Here is a 14,428-nt window from a genome sequence, read left to right on the forward strand (position 1 = left end):
CCAGATCTCCTCCTGCTAAGCCAACTTTATAGCCAATAGGCTAGGTCGCACTGGATCCGCTGCAATCTAACCTTCCAGACCAGATTACCATATACCAAGTCAAAGGCCTCGCTAAAAAAAAACAATGTGAACAACATCTACCACCCTGTCTCAATCTTCTTGGTCATTTCTTCAGTAAGCTCATTTGTATAAATCACCTTCCTGAAATCAAAGTAAACATTTACTTCACCCTCCCCAACCCATTAAATCCAAATTCCTCAACAAAAGTCAATTAATTGTTTAAGAATAACTTGAAACCACACCTTCAAGCTCATTTCTATTGCATTTTAAATTTATTTCTTCACAACTCAGGTAGAGAAGCAGGTTTTAAATTACCGTATTTTCACTCCTATAACATGCACACACATATAGTGTGCAGAAAATCAAATGATGTAAAAATATTTTCAGATGATATGCACACGCATATATTATGCACCCTAAATTCCAACTGGCAAAAGCAATTTGCATTTAAATGGGACATGAGACAAAACTAACAGTACCTGCCACAGTTAATCTCACACAATTAACACCCAATCAACTTTCCTAGTCAATCGCCCATTATACAGATGATATCCTGCTGCAAAACATTAACAAGCTTTGGAGAGGAATCAATTAAATAGATCAAAGACAAGCTTCAGGGACAGGTCTGGGCCCTAGCCAGAATATCCTGTTTATAGGAATACCATGGTAGACAGTACAAAGAGATATTCCCGAGATCAAAATTTCCCACTATTAAAATTTCCTGCTATTATATTCACATACTCGCTATAACATTCCCATGCTCACTATAAATTGCCAGCGCATCTTTCCCATGGCCATTATTAATTATGCACGTTCTTTCAATGTCGCTATTATATTCCCACACCTGCTATAAATTGCCAGTTCGATTTTCCCATACCTGCTATTAATTGTGCAAATTCTTTCAACATGTAAAAATATTCTTATATTGCGCACACAGGCATATAACGCATGGGGGGGGGGGGGGAAAGAACCTGGTTTGTAAAGTACGTATACGTGTGCTTTGTATGCAAAAAATACAGTAATAATTTTACCATTAGAACTACTGCAAGGCCAATAAACTCTGGAAAATATTGATAAAGGGATACATCAGTTAATTCCATCAAGGCCAGAAGAAAGGGTTGAATTCTCATCTCATTTAAGCAGCTGCATGGTTCTCAATTTACCCTTCCACAAGAATTAAGATTCATAAGATACTTCTGCCATTTTTCCTTTAATTTCCAGCTAGTAATAGAGAATTAATATATTCTCCATTTGTCTATTCTTGCTCACTGTGATTGAATTAAATGGGTTCCTGAGAAATACCAATGCAACTATATGCAGAAAAGAGCAAACATGGTTTCCTCCACTGAAAATATACAGAGGCAAGTCATTTCTATAACATTCAGCTCACATACAGTGACAGACATATAGCTCACATACGGTGCTAGAAGAGAACCAACACAATTATACCTTTTACTGCAATCAAATTTGCAGGCATATTTTAGAGTGACAAGTTAAAAAAAATCCTGACTGAAAGAAAATTTCCTTTTTAAAAATTGTATATCACTATTACTTTATCATTAAAACTGCATGAGACATCCCACTAATTTAAATATAAAATTCCGTGATTACACAATTACGAAGTGGGATAACTAGATAACTAAAATGTTCCAAACTCATTTTAAAAATAGAGGCATCTACAGTATGGTGGAACCCATGGAGAGCGAAATTACAAAATTAAAGTCAGAAACTGAATAATTTACATGAATACTGCATTACTGAGAAGCACGCTGTAAATACCCCAAAGGAAAAAAAAAGGTAGGAACATAATAATCTCTATCATAAGGGTCAAATTATTACAAAAATGATTCGGAATAGATGCAGACAAGGCACCAGGATCCAATGGCTTGTTTCTAAGAACTTTAAAGGAAGCTGTTGCAGATATTGTACAGCCATTGGTTGAAGTTTTTCAAAACTTAGTTCCAAGAAGGTGTCAACAAATTGGAAAACTACAAATGTGACATTCATTCAAGGGAGGGAGACCAAAACCAGGGTCCAATAGGCCAGTGACCACAGAGTCTTTTGCTTAGAACATGCAAATCAGGCATCAGAGGTCATGGGTTTAAAGTGATGGGGGAAGAGAATTAACCTGAGAGGAAATCTATTTATTTCTTTAAAACACATGATGTATGGAATGGGTTGCAGTAGAAGGTGGTTGAGGCAGATACCACTGCAATGCTCAAAAGCAAATTGGACATAGATAGAATAGATTTAAAAGAATATGGGACAAATGCAGGCAAGATGGGAGAAGTGTAGGTGGGACATTTTGGTCAGCATGGACAAGGGTCCATGCAAAGGGTCTGTTTCCATGTGGTATGATCATTTAAAATTGGGATGATATGAATTTCTTCTCAGAGATTGGTGAATCTATGGAATACTCTACCCCAGAAAATTGTTGATGCTAGATCAGTTGTTTTTTTTAAAACAGATTGGAGAATTAAGGAATTTGGGGAAATGCCATAGATATTAAATGGAGACATGGGCCGGATCACCCTTGAGCTTCTTGAATGGGGAGGGAGGCTCAAGGGGCCAACTACTGTTATTCTCTGGGCTCATGCCTATCCCTCTGTCCCTTATCTTAGTTTTCTACATCTATATGCAGGTGGTAGTAAATGCCACAATCCAAGATTTTTTAAAATGACAGCAAGTTCTCCTCCTTTCAAAAAATCTGGTTATCAAATGCCAATGAATCCACAATAATAATGTGACAAAATACAGCTTCTTAGACATTGACACTAACTACAGAATCCATTAAATAAAAATGGAATTTGGCTTTTTCCAATCAGCTTAGAATCTTGTTGGGTCTTGCAAATGATCCACTTGATTTTGAAACTCCACTCCTAGTTGCAGAGGACAAAACTTCCTTTTCTTCTTTTTTTTCTTTGGCTTGGCTTCGCGGACGAAGATTTATGGAGGGGGTAAAAAGTCCACGTCAGCTGCAGGCTCGTTTGTGGCTGACAAGTCCGATGCGGGACAGGCAGACACGATTGCAGCGGTTGCAGGGGAAAATTGGTTGGTTGGGGTTGGGTGTTGGGTTTTTCCTCCTTTGCCTTTTGTCAGTGAGGTAGGCTCTGCGGTCTTCTTCAAAGGAGGTTGCTGCCCGCCAAACTGTGAGGCGCCAAGATGCACGGTTTGAGGCGATATCAGCCCACTGGCGGTGGTCAATGTGGCAGGCACCAAGAGATTTCTTTAGGCAGTCCTTGTACCTTTTCTTTGGTGCACCTCTGTCACGGTGGCCAGTGGAGAGCTCGCCATATAACACGATCTTGGGAAGGCGATGGTCCTCCATTCTGGAGACGTGACCCATCCAGCGCAGCTGGATCTTCAGCAGCGTGGACTCGATGCTGTCGACCTCTGCCATCTCGAGTACTTCGACGTTAGGGATGTAAGCGCTCCAATGGATGTTGAGGATGGAGCGGAGACAACGCTGGTGGAAGCGTTCTAGGAGCCGTAGGTGGTGCCGGTAGAGGACCCATGATTCGGAGCCGAACAGGAGTGTGGGTATGACAACGGCTCTGTATACGCTTATCTTTGTGAGGTTTTTCAGTTGGTTGTTTTTCCAGACTCTTTTGTGTAGTCTTCCAAAGGCGCTATTTGCCTTGGCGAGTCTGTTGTCTATCTCATTGTCGATCCTTGCATCTGATGAAATGGTGCAGCCGAGATAGGTAAACTGGTTGACCGTTTTGAGTTTTGTGTGCCCGATGGAGATGTGGGGGGGCTGGTAATCATGGTGGGGAGCTGGCTGATGGAGGACCTCAGTTTTCTTCAGGCTGACTTCCAGGCCAAACATTTTGGCAGTTTCCGCAAAGCAGGACGTCAAGCGCTGAAGAGCTGGCTCTGAATGGGCAACTAAAGCGGCATCGTCTGCAAAGAGTAGTTCACGGACAAGTTTCTCTTGTGTCTTGGTGTGAGCTTGCAGGCGCCTCAGATTGAAGAGACTGCCATCCGTGCGGTACCGGATGTAAACAGCGTCTTCATTGTTGGGGTCTTTCATGGCTTGGTTCAGCATCATGCTGAAGAAGATTGAAAAGAGGGTTGGTGCCAGAACACAGCCTTGCTTCACGCCATTGTTAATGGAGAAGGGTTCAGAGAGCTCATTGCTGTATCTGACCCGACCTTGTTGGTTTTCGTGCAGTTGGATAATCATGTTGAGGAACTTTGGGGGACATCCGATGCGCTCTAGTATTTGCCAAAGCCCTTTCCTGCTCACGGTGTCGAAGGCTTTGCTGAGGTCAACAAAGGTGATGTAGAGTCCTTTGTTTTGTTCTCTGCATTTTTCTTGGAGCTGTCTGAGGGCAAAGACCATGTCAGTAGTTCCTCTGTTTGCGCGAAAGCCACACTGTGATTCTGGGAGAATATTCTCGGCGACACTAGGTATTATTCTATTTAGTAGAATCCTAGTGAAGATTTTGCCTGCAATGGAGAGCAACGTGATTCCCCTGTAGTTTGAGCAGTCTGATTTCTCGCCTTTGTTTTTGTACAGGGTGATGATGGTGGCATCACGAAGATCCTGAGGCAGTTTACCTTGGTCCCAACAAAGCTTGAAAAACTCATGCAGTTTGGCATGCAGAGTTTTGCCGCCAGCCTTCCAGACTTCTGGGGGGATTCCATCCATACCTGCTGCTTTGCCACTTTTCAGTTGTTCGATTGCCTTATATGTCTCATCCAGGGTGGGAACCTCATCCAGCTCTAGCCTTAGGGGCTGTTGAGGGAGCTGGAGCAGGGCGGAATCTTGGACTGAGCGGTTGGCACTGAAAAGAGATTGGAAGTGTTCTGACCATCGGTTGAGGATGGAGATCTTGTCGCTGAGGAGGACTTTGCCGTCTGAGCTGCGCAGCGGGCTTTGGACTTGGGGTGAGGGGCCGTACACAGCCTTTAGAGCCTCGTAGAAACCCCTGAAGTCGCCAATGTCCGCGCTGAGCTGGGTTCGTTTGGCGAGGCTAGTCCACCACTCATTTTGACGAAAACAGCCAGGAAATCCAGGAGCTGCTGGCAAAGAAGCGAGCTGCCCACCAGGCTCACCTTACAAAGCCGTCCTGTCCAGAGAAGAAACAAGTCTTCCGTCGCGCATGCAGCCATCTTCAGCGCAAACTCCGGGAGATCCAAACTTCCTTTTATGGTACAGTAATATACACACAGGAGCTGCCATGCGGGTAACTTAAATACCAAACTGTCAAGCATCTTATGCTACACTTTACTCAGCTCACAATTGAGGAAACATTGAACTTAATATGTTTGATTTAATCCAGGTTCAGCCCTCTTGGAATTGTTGGTATATCTACAGCCTTAGTGGCCCTCTCAATGCCCACCCATTTCTTGCCTATAACACAAATCAGAAGAATGGATTTTGTAAGTGTGGGGTGGGGTGTGGGCAGGGGGAGGAAACAAGATTATACATAAAACCACATTAATACAGCAGTAACATAATCTATTCAAAATAATTTTATGGTAATGCCAGGATACTAAATGTTTGTAGCCAGTCAAACGTCAATGAACAGATGTATATTATCTGTAAGCCAATTACATTTATATGGTATTGTATCCAGAAGAATAGAACTGGAGAAGAGCTACAACTTTAACCATTAATTTGCCATAAGAGGAAAAAATGTATGTATATAAATTATGAAAGCAGATTACTTGACTCTAGAAACAACTTTTAATTGAGACACAAGATATGGTTACTATGAACCACCCCGAGGTTTGCCCCTTTACTACTTAATTTTCATGTACAAATAACAATTTCCAGCAATTGTTTGCAGTGAACATTCAAGAAGACAAACCATAACAAATGTGAACACCTCTGGTTCCCTAGCTTGTGGGCACTGAAAAATACAGCATTGTCAAGATCAGTATAGTCCTGGGATTGAACATTAGCTCTAAACCATACAAGCTAGCATGTACAATGTGTGTTACCAATTCAGCACGTGAATCTGCAGGGAATCTTGCCAGTGGGACACATTGCTAACATAATTTCCTAACACACTGATTTTCCTGAATCAATTGACCAATTGGTTAAACTTCAGAGTATTTTTACCTGTAAAAAATTTTTCAATTCCCTAATGTATCAATGATGACACATCACTTAACACAAAGAAAGGAATTTTTTCTCTCGACGAGCTCTACAAATACTACCCAAAGTATTTGATTATTCAAATCTGAGTGCTTCTCCAGTGACCTGGATCATCATACTGTGAGTCAGAAATTTTCATTTAAAAATTCACTCTTTCAAATCATTGAAATGCACTGAAAGGTTTAGATATTTTTGTGTCTATAAATTTTAACTTCCTTCTGTTTGATAGAAATTAGATATGTCCTTTAGTGTCTATGTCTTTATGTTTTAATTTTAGCTGCTCTCCCAACTTTCTCCCTTTAAATATAAGGAGGGAAATCCATTTACTCCTTTAAACTTTATAAAACATGTAATATCCAGTTCAAATTATTTTTAAAAAGAGATGCACTAGTAACAGGAGGATGAGCAAAGCAACAAATTGATTATTGCACCCAGCGAAGCTTTATCTAAAAAAAATGGATAGTGCAGCAGAGGACACAAAAAAGTTAAGAGGAAAGTGGAAAAGAGAGAAGAAAAGCAGGTTATAATGCACGAAGAATCACAGAGAGCAGAGACACAGGCAAGACATCTACAACTTGTCTGATCATTGGGTTCACTGGCTAACAATCAACTGGACAATTATGAACAATGTGATGATCCTAACCTTCCAGTCTAATGGAACATGTTAGCATTAGGTTCAGCATATATGGTGCAAAGGCACATTGGAATCATTGATACAGGCTATATGTGTATTATTACATTGTTAGTGTGATTTCCATGCATTTGAATATTTATTTTTTTTAAATTATAATGCTCTGATAATTTGTTGATTTATTGTAATTTTTTTTTAACTATTCCTATTTCATGCAAGTGTTATTCATTTTTGTAGTCCTCATTCACCATTCTTTATGTAAGGTAGGATCAGCCAACCTTGCATGGCCTGAAACCTTTCCTGTGCACCATCTTCTCTGTCTTTTTCTTGTTTATCTTTCTTCCTGAAGGAAATGGGAGCTAAAGAGAAAATATACCACATTACAAAAACAAAGCAACTTCTTCACACGCAGGATGAAGAAATTCAAGGTTTAACCGAAGCTTGTGGAAGTGTACCTGACAGCAATGAAGGTTTCAATATTAGGTAACATCTCTCCACACTATCATATCAGTTACACTGAAAACATCCAGCTAAAACTAGCTGCTTAAAATCAACTGGATACAGATGTCACTAGTTTTTTTTTGGGGGTAAAAATCTATTTCTCATTTAATGGTGGTCTGTCAGCAAGAAATTGAAAATAAAGGTCTTCAATGGCAAACAAAAGTATGACTATTATTTTTAAGTAGACCAAGCCACAAAGTATTTTAAGTCTGGCTTTTTATGAACCTCATGAGTAGAATGGGACCAGGGAAGTTCTGAATTTCGAGGAGACAAGGAAATTGAACAAAAATAAATCAGTTCCAACTTTCTTCAGAAACTCCTACCAGTGACTTTTACATGCTAAAGTAGTTGACAAGCAGTAAAACAAGAAATGCAAACATGCAGCTTCCTCATTTTCACAGGTAAGAGTGAATCAAATCAAAATGCACTGAGCTGCCACAGGCCAAATGCACAAGAAAGTTACATAGATACAGTTAAGCTAGAAAAAGAGAACTTTGCTTCAAGGTACTGATGAATTCTAAAGCAAAAGATACAGTTAGATTACAAAACCATTTGATCATTACTCATGGTATCTATTTCTAAACAGTCAGCCACCCAAGACTGACCTTTAGGAATAGCAGAAACAAATCGCTTCTTCCACCAGGATTTGCTGCGATCTGTTTTCTCATCATCACTGTCCTTTCTCTCCTCTCCCTGGGCAAAAAAAAATGCAATAGGGGATCTTCAGAGATATTTGACAAGCAAAATGATTAGGGGTCACAAGCTATAAAACAATGCAAATTGTTGTAATTTTTACATTTTCACATCTAACTTTTTAGGTTGGACAACACAAGTCTTCACGATAAATGCTGCACGGTGTTTTGCAAATGAGTTGCTACCATTAATTTGCTTTTCTTCTGTTGAAACAATTTCTACCTTCTCCTCCAGGGGTAAGTAGATGCAAAGTTAGTCTCGCACTTCAATCTAATGGCTGGTTTCATTCCACCTATGAATGGAAACTTGGGATTTCATTGGAACTTCTACAAGTTTATTATTTTAAATTATTCCAGGAACATTTTAAAATGGGTTCTTTATATCTACCGAAAGATTTCCATTTTATTTAGTTTATAGAGTTTTACAGCAGGGAAGCAGGCCTCTTGGCCCATGCTAACCAATTTGTCAATCTAAGCTGGTCCTATTTACCTCCATTGGGCTAATTCCCCTCTGAACCATTCTTATCCATGTAGGTCTAGATGTTGCAATTGTACCTGCTTCTACCATTTCCTCTGGCAACTTGTTACACGTTGTTAGTGGAACGCCTTTATAGCGCCAGTGATTGGGACCAAGGTTCAAATCCCGCATTGTCTGAGGAGTTTGTATGTTCTCCCCGTGTCTGCGTGGGTTTTCCGCAGGGGCTCCGATTTCCTCCCACCATTTGAAACATACTGGGGGTGCAGGTTAATTGGGTCTAATTTCGAACTCATGGGCTGAAATGGCCTGTTACCGTGCTGTATGTCTAAATTTAACATTTACCAACTTTTGTGTGCCCTCAGGCCCATCTTATAATCTTTCCTCTCTCATCTTAAATCTATGCCCTCTAGTCTTGAACTTCCCTACCCAAGGAAAAAGACAGACTAATTACCTTATATATGCCACTCATGATTTTATAAACCTCCATAAAGTTGCCCCTTAGCCTTGTACACTCCAGGGAGAAAAATCCCAGTCTGATGTAAATCCACAAACTTACTAAACATGCTACGGACATGGTCATCCAAGTCATTAATATAGAATGCAACACTGCTCTCTGCAGCAGACCACTAGCCACAGGACTTCAAACCTCCACTACGACCCTATGCCTCCTACCAGCAGTACAATCTTGCATCTCATTGGTCAGGTCTCTGGATCCCATGCCTTTTGACCTTCCAAACTAGCTTACAATCTGGGACTTGTCAAAGGCCTCGCCAAAAAATACAAAGACAACCATTACCTTGCTATCAATTTTCTTAGTCACCTCCTCAAAAATACTCATTCAAATTTATGAGACACCATTTCCCATCCACAAGTCCACCGCTGACTATCCATAATCAGTCCTTACCTTTCCACATCAAATACTGACTCTCAGAATAATCTCCAGTAACTTACTCACAACAGACATTGAGTTCACAGGTTTGCAATTCCCAGGCATCTCCTCACATTTCATAAATAAGGGCACATTTGCCACCCTCCAGTCTTCCAGAACCTTCCATGGCTAATGATGAAACAAACATCTCTGCCAATGCCCTCGCAATTCCACAATTTCTTTTCTAGCTTTCCTCAATGTCTTGGGATACACTTGATCAAGCCCAAGGAATTTATTTACCTTTATTCATTTTCGAGGTCTCCAGGATTTTCTCTTCTGTAATGTGGACTCTCTTCAAGACATCACTATTTACTTGTGTGTTTCCTTGCATGCATGACTTTACTGCCTCTACATGCAATGAATTTCTTACTCATTTTCTCACCAGCAATTAAAAACATACCCAGTTAAAATAATATTTTTTAAGAGACCATGATCTTACCAGAGAGTCTTTGCTTGGAGATGAAGTTGGTCCACAGATTCCAGTTGCTGCCCCTGATGCAAATAGCTCTTCATTCACTGCCCTTCTGCTACCTGGAATATTCCACCCAGGATCGCTCATTGGTCTTCGAGATGACAACACAACGTCGGAACTTCTGCTACGTACTAGCCTTTCTGGAAAGGAATGTCGCTGTTTAAGCAGCTCAGCTTCAGTTTGGCAGCATATGTGCGACCCAAATGGTGGCAATCGAGCATCACTGCCCCCTATAGCACCTTCTAATATTGGAGGATCCGGTGGTGGATGTGATGGTCTTGCATAGTGCACTTTAGGCCTGACTATCGATGGTATGGTTGAAGCTGTGAATATAGGAATGAATAGAAAGATGGATTATGGCAAGTAGACATCAGTGCAAAATATAGCTGACAAGATATCAAGAGGACCTGGAAGAATCAGATCCACCATTCATTATATCACAATGTACAAATATTGATCACCTTTGTTCGGAAGCACAGAGAATTACAGATCTAATTTTTCTTTAATCCATTCTATTCAAATGGATAGGGTGAGCACATTTAGGTTCTTGAAAGTCACTTCTCAGAGGATCTTTCCTGAACCCAGCACACTAATGCAAAAGTGAAGAAAGCTCGTTAGCACCTCTAGTTCCTCAGGAGTTTGCTGAGGTTTGGTATGAAACCAGAAACCCTGGAAAATTTCTACAGAGGTGTGGTGGAAAGTGTCCTGGCTGGCTACGTCACAGTCTGGAATGGGAACACCAAAGGTATAGTGGAAACAGCCCAGGACATCACAGGCAAAACCCTCCCCACTATTGAGTACATCTACAGGGAACCCTGCGGTCGGAGGGGAGCAGCAATGATCCAAGACCCACACTCTGTTCTCGCTGCTGCCATCAGGAAAGAGGTCTAGGTGCCACAAGTACCACCAGGTTCAGGAACAGCTGCTGCCCCTCCACCATCAGAATCCTCAATGACAAACTCAAAGATTCATACAAGGACTCTTAATTGTGCACTTTATTGATTTTCTTTCTTCTCGCTGTATTGCATTTTGTTTACATTTGTTATCTGTTTACAGTTCATTTGTTTACACATTTACACTGTGTACAGTTCATTTTTTTGCTAATTCTGCTGCGCCTTCAAGAAAAAGGAATCTCAGGGTTGTATGTGATGTCATGTATGCAGTCTGATAATAAACATGAACTTTGAACTCACAAATCACCATTTTCCACATGAATAGGGCCATTGATCCAATCCCTCTCCTCTGACTGCTGCTGTTCACCAATGTTTTACCCTTGCCAGTCTCATTCCTTCAGGTTGCAATTTTAATAAAGGCCAAAAATAAATTTGCTTTTCAACTTTGCTTTCTGTTTTCATTCAATGTATTTCATTATTTCTCTTATTGTACACGCTTTACTCTAATTTATCCCATGCCTTTCATTTTGATAGTTAATATAATAATGGTTGTCTTTCACCAAATCAACAAATTCGATCATCAATCTTCACTATCTTCATATTTGTGGTTAAAATAACTTCAAGTGGAAGGATGCAAATTTCTGCTGTAAGAAATGTCCCAATAGAGCAAAATCTGGTCCGTGAGTTCATTGGTGTTTAGCGGGTTACTTTGGTAACCACCACCATTTAGAGCAACAATATCTCAAAAGACATTTATCAATAAAAAAAGGATGTTGCTAGGACTCGGGAGGCCTGAACTAGAAGGAGAGGATAAGCAGGCTTTATTCCCTGGAGCACAGAGGTTGAGGGTGATATCATGGAGGTGTACAAAATCATGAGAGAAATAATATTGAGTGAATGGTGGGGGGTGGACAGGGGAAGAGATTTAATAGGAACTTGAAGAGCAACTTTTTTTAAAATATAAATCGTAAGAGGCTGGTGGGTGTATGGAACAGGCTGCTGGAAGAGGTGGTTGAGGCAGGTACTATTACAATATTTAAGAAAAAAATAATTGGACGGATACATGGATAGGATGAGGTCAGAGAGATAAGAGCTAAATACCAGCAGATGGGACTAGCATGGATGGGACAATTTATTCAGCATGGGGAAGTTGGGCTAAAAGACCTGTTTTTACATTGTGTGACTCAATAACATTGGTGAGATCATATTTGGAATATTGTGCCCAGTTCTGGTGACCCAGCTATAGGAAAGATAAACAGGGTGAAAAAATGATTCACGAGAACATTATCAAGTCCGGCAACTTTGAGCTACAAAGAGTGGCTGGATAGGCAGAGACCTTTCCTCCCTGGTGTGTAGGGTAGCCAAGAGGAGCCTTATAGAGGTTTATAAAATCAAGAGGGGCATAAATACAGGAAATAGTCAGTCTTTCTCCTTCCCCAGAGTAAGAGTCTAAAACTAGAGGGCAGAGATTTAAAAAAGGAGTTGAAGGGCATCTTTTTCCACAGAAGTGGTGGGGTACGCGCCATGAACTGCCAGACAGGACATACGTGGGTACAATTGCAATGTTTAAAAGACATCTACAAAGGTACACAGATAGGAAAGGTTTACAGAGATGCAAGCCAAGTACAGACAAAAGCGACTAGCGTAGGCAGACAACTTGGTCAGCATAGACAAGATGGGTTGAAAAACCTGCTTCATGCTGTAAAATTGCCTCTTTCATCTGTATTAGACCTCTTGACAGGCATTACTTTTCTCATTATTTATCACGTTTGTATTACTATAAATGTTGAAATTGTGGCCTATACACAAAGTAAGCATTTCTGAGGGCTATCAATGCAGAATCATTTCCAGTGTAGAAACAACCTCACATCACATTCTTCCATTTTAACTCCACGCATTTCATATTTTCTTGAAAAGTCTATGCAGTACAATTAAAGTGCTACAAAATACTTCTATGCATTAACTATTCCACCCATATAAACTTACTCAATTAATTCCATTTACTCTCTTTCAATTTATCTTCCAAATGTTGTTGAGAGGCCACACCTGTTATGAAAAGTTCAAACCCCTTTTCTGAGCTATGGCCTACAAAGTTGGAGCCAAACCTATGCTTTAGTGACTTGAAGCCAAGTGGCACAGCAGAAAGCATATAATGTGATATCAAGAAGCACAAATCTAATTAGTTGTACGATCATGATTACAGAAATTATTGTGCAAAACAAAAGCCTATTTACAATACTGACAAGCAATTTAGGAGTTCAAATATTTTTTAATTTTTTTTTTTTAAAAACAATGTGAATTGGAGGAGTCTGAAGACAGGCACTGAGCAGAGGACAAGGCAGCAAACTTAAAGGAAATAAACCAGACCACATCATTACACTTGCAGTAAAATTTTAAGAGGATAAGAACAGAAGTGTGTTCCTATCTGCAGAATATTCTGATTATACTATAATCCAATTCGGGCAACTTTCTCAAGCATTTGTAGATGTGCCATGAGGAGTTTTAATTCTCCAATTCATATGCTGTCAATCTCAACTAAATTATTAAAGTTACCAAGTGGAAACAAACATCAGGCAGGAAAACCAAGAGGAGCTTTACAAATGTACCTTCTGCTGTCACAGGCAGCATTGGGGAATTCAAATGGGGAAATGGTGTACCGATTCCCAAAGAAAACAACAAAACAGAACATTCTGGATTCACAGTCTCAAAGTAGTTTAACATTTTTCTCTTTAAATTTGATTTCAGTGGAATCATCTTTAACAGATTCTGAAAAGAAAAAGAATGAGGGGAAAGGAAGATGCAACATAAAACTACCCATAATTTATAAATAGGATTCATCCTATTGCAGTTTAACCTAACTTTCCAGAAATCACTGCTGTTTGGTGGGTTTTATGAAATTTTAACCTACCATCTGAAGATAGTGGATCAAACATTGCAAGCAATGCATCTGTCTGGGAAAGTGAAGAAGTCATCTGATGTCCACCTGTAAACACACAATGAAAAGATATGCAATCAAACCTGAATAGTTGGCTAAGTTACATATTTGGAAACACAACAAACTTGGGTCAGTTTCGGAATAAGCTGCAGATAAGAATAAGAGCTTTATTTGAGCTTAGTCAAGAAGAATCCCAACTACAAAACTGCATTCTGATGTGGTGCTGTACCCGAATTTGTATTACAAATGCTGATAAATAAAGAACACAATCCCCAAAATACTAGTTCTAGTATTTAGAATTAGCATATAAGGAACTCATTTTCAGATAGAACAGTTCACGCACAATTAATTGAACAAACTCATCTCTTGTGCTACATGTTCTGCTGCTATTATTCCAAAAATATTTGCATTTAGTTGATTAAAACATTTTTCCTTACCTTGCACTATTTCCTCCACATCTGGGCTTGTTACAGAATCTTTTCCTCCAAAATCAGAGCTACATTCTGATCTTATGTCCTCGACTTTGTTGGGTATGTCTTCTGATGTAACACTGATGCCTGTTAAATAATGTAAAAAGCCTAAAAGGCATTAACTCTTAAATGCAAGTGTTGTAATCAGTCTTTGAAGTAAAGATTACCTTGCATTAGAAACTGCAACAGTTTTCTTTAGAAGAGAGGATTTTAAATTTCTAATTGACGTTTACCCATGTACTAAACAAACGATCACAAA

General features: G+C 39.9%; 1 protein-coding gene across 14 annotated transcripts in view; it reads right to left on the bottom strand.

The window, feature by feature from the left end:
• Positions 1 to 14,428, bottom strand: part of gapvd1 (GTPase activating protein and VPS9 domains 1) — a 191,598-nt gene that overhangs the window by 35,466 nt on the left and 141,704 nt on the right. For 6 of the 14 annotated variants that reach the window (XM_069888263.1, XM_069888256.1, XM_069888266.1 and 3 more), the window contains 5 exons: positions 14,137 to 14,277; positions 13,673 to 13,747; positions 9,839 to 10,194; positions 7,907 to 7,994; positions 7,049 to 7,159 (listed from right to left, as the gene is read on the bottom strand). In XM_069888263.1, coding sequence (XP_069744364.1) covers positions 7,049 to 7,159; positions 7,907 to 7,994; positions 9,839 to 10,194; positions 13,673 to 13,747; positions 14,137 to 14,277 — 771 coding nt within the window. The remainder of the gene's footprint in view (positions 1 to 7,048; positions 7,160 to 7,906; positions 7,995 to 9,838; positions 10,195 to 13,672; positions 13,748 to 14,136; positions 14,278 to 14,428) is intronic. The other 8 variants (XM_069888268.1, XM_069888277.1, XM_069888287.1 and 5 more) reach the window with 5 other exon arrangements.

The sequence above is a fragment of the Narcine bancroftii genome, chromosome 1 (assembly GCF_036971445.1).
Source record: "Narcine bancroftii isolate sNarBan1 chromosome 1, sNarBan1.hap1, whole genome shotgun sequence".
Classification (NCBI taxonomy): Eukaryota; Metazoa; Chordata; class Chondrichthyes; order Torpediniformes; family Narcinidae; genus Narcine; species Narcine bancroftii.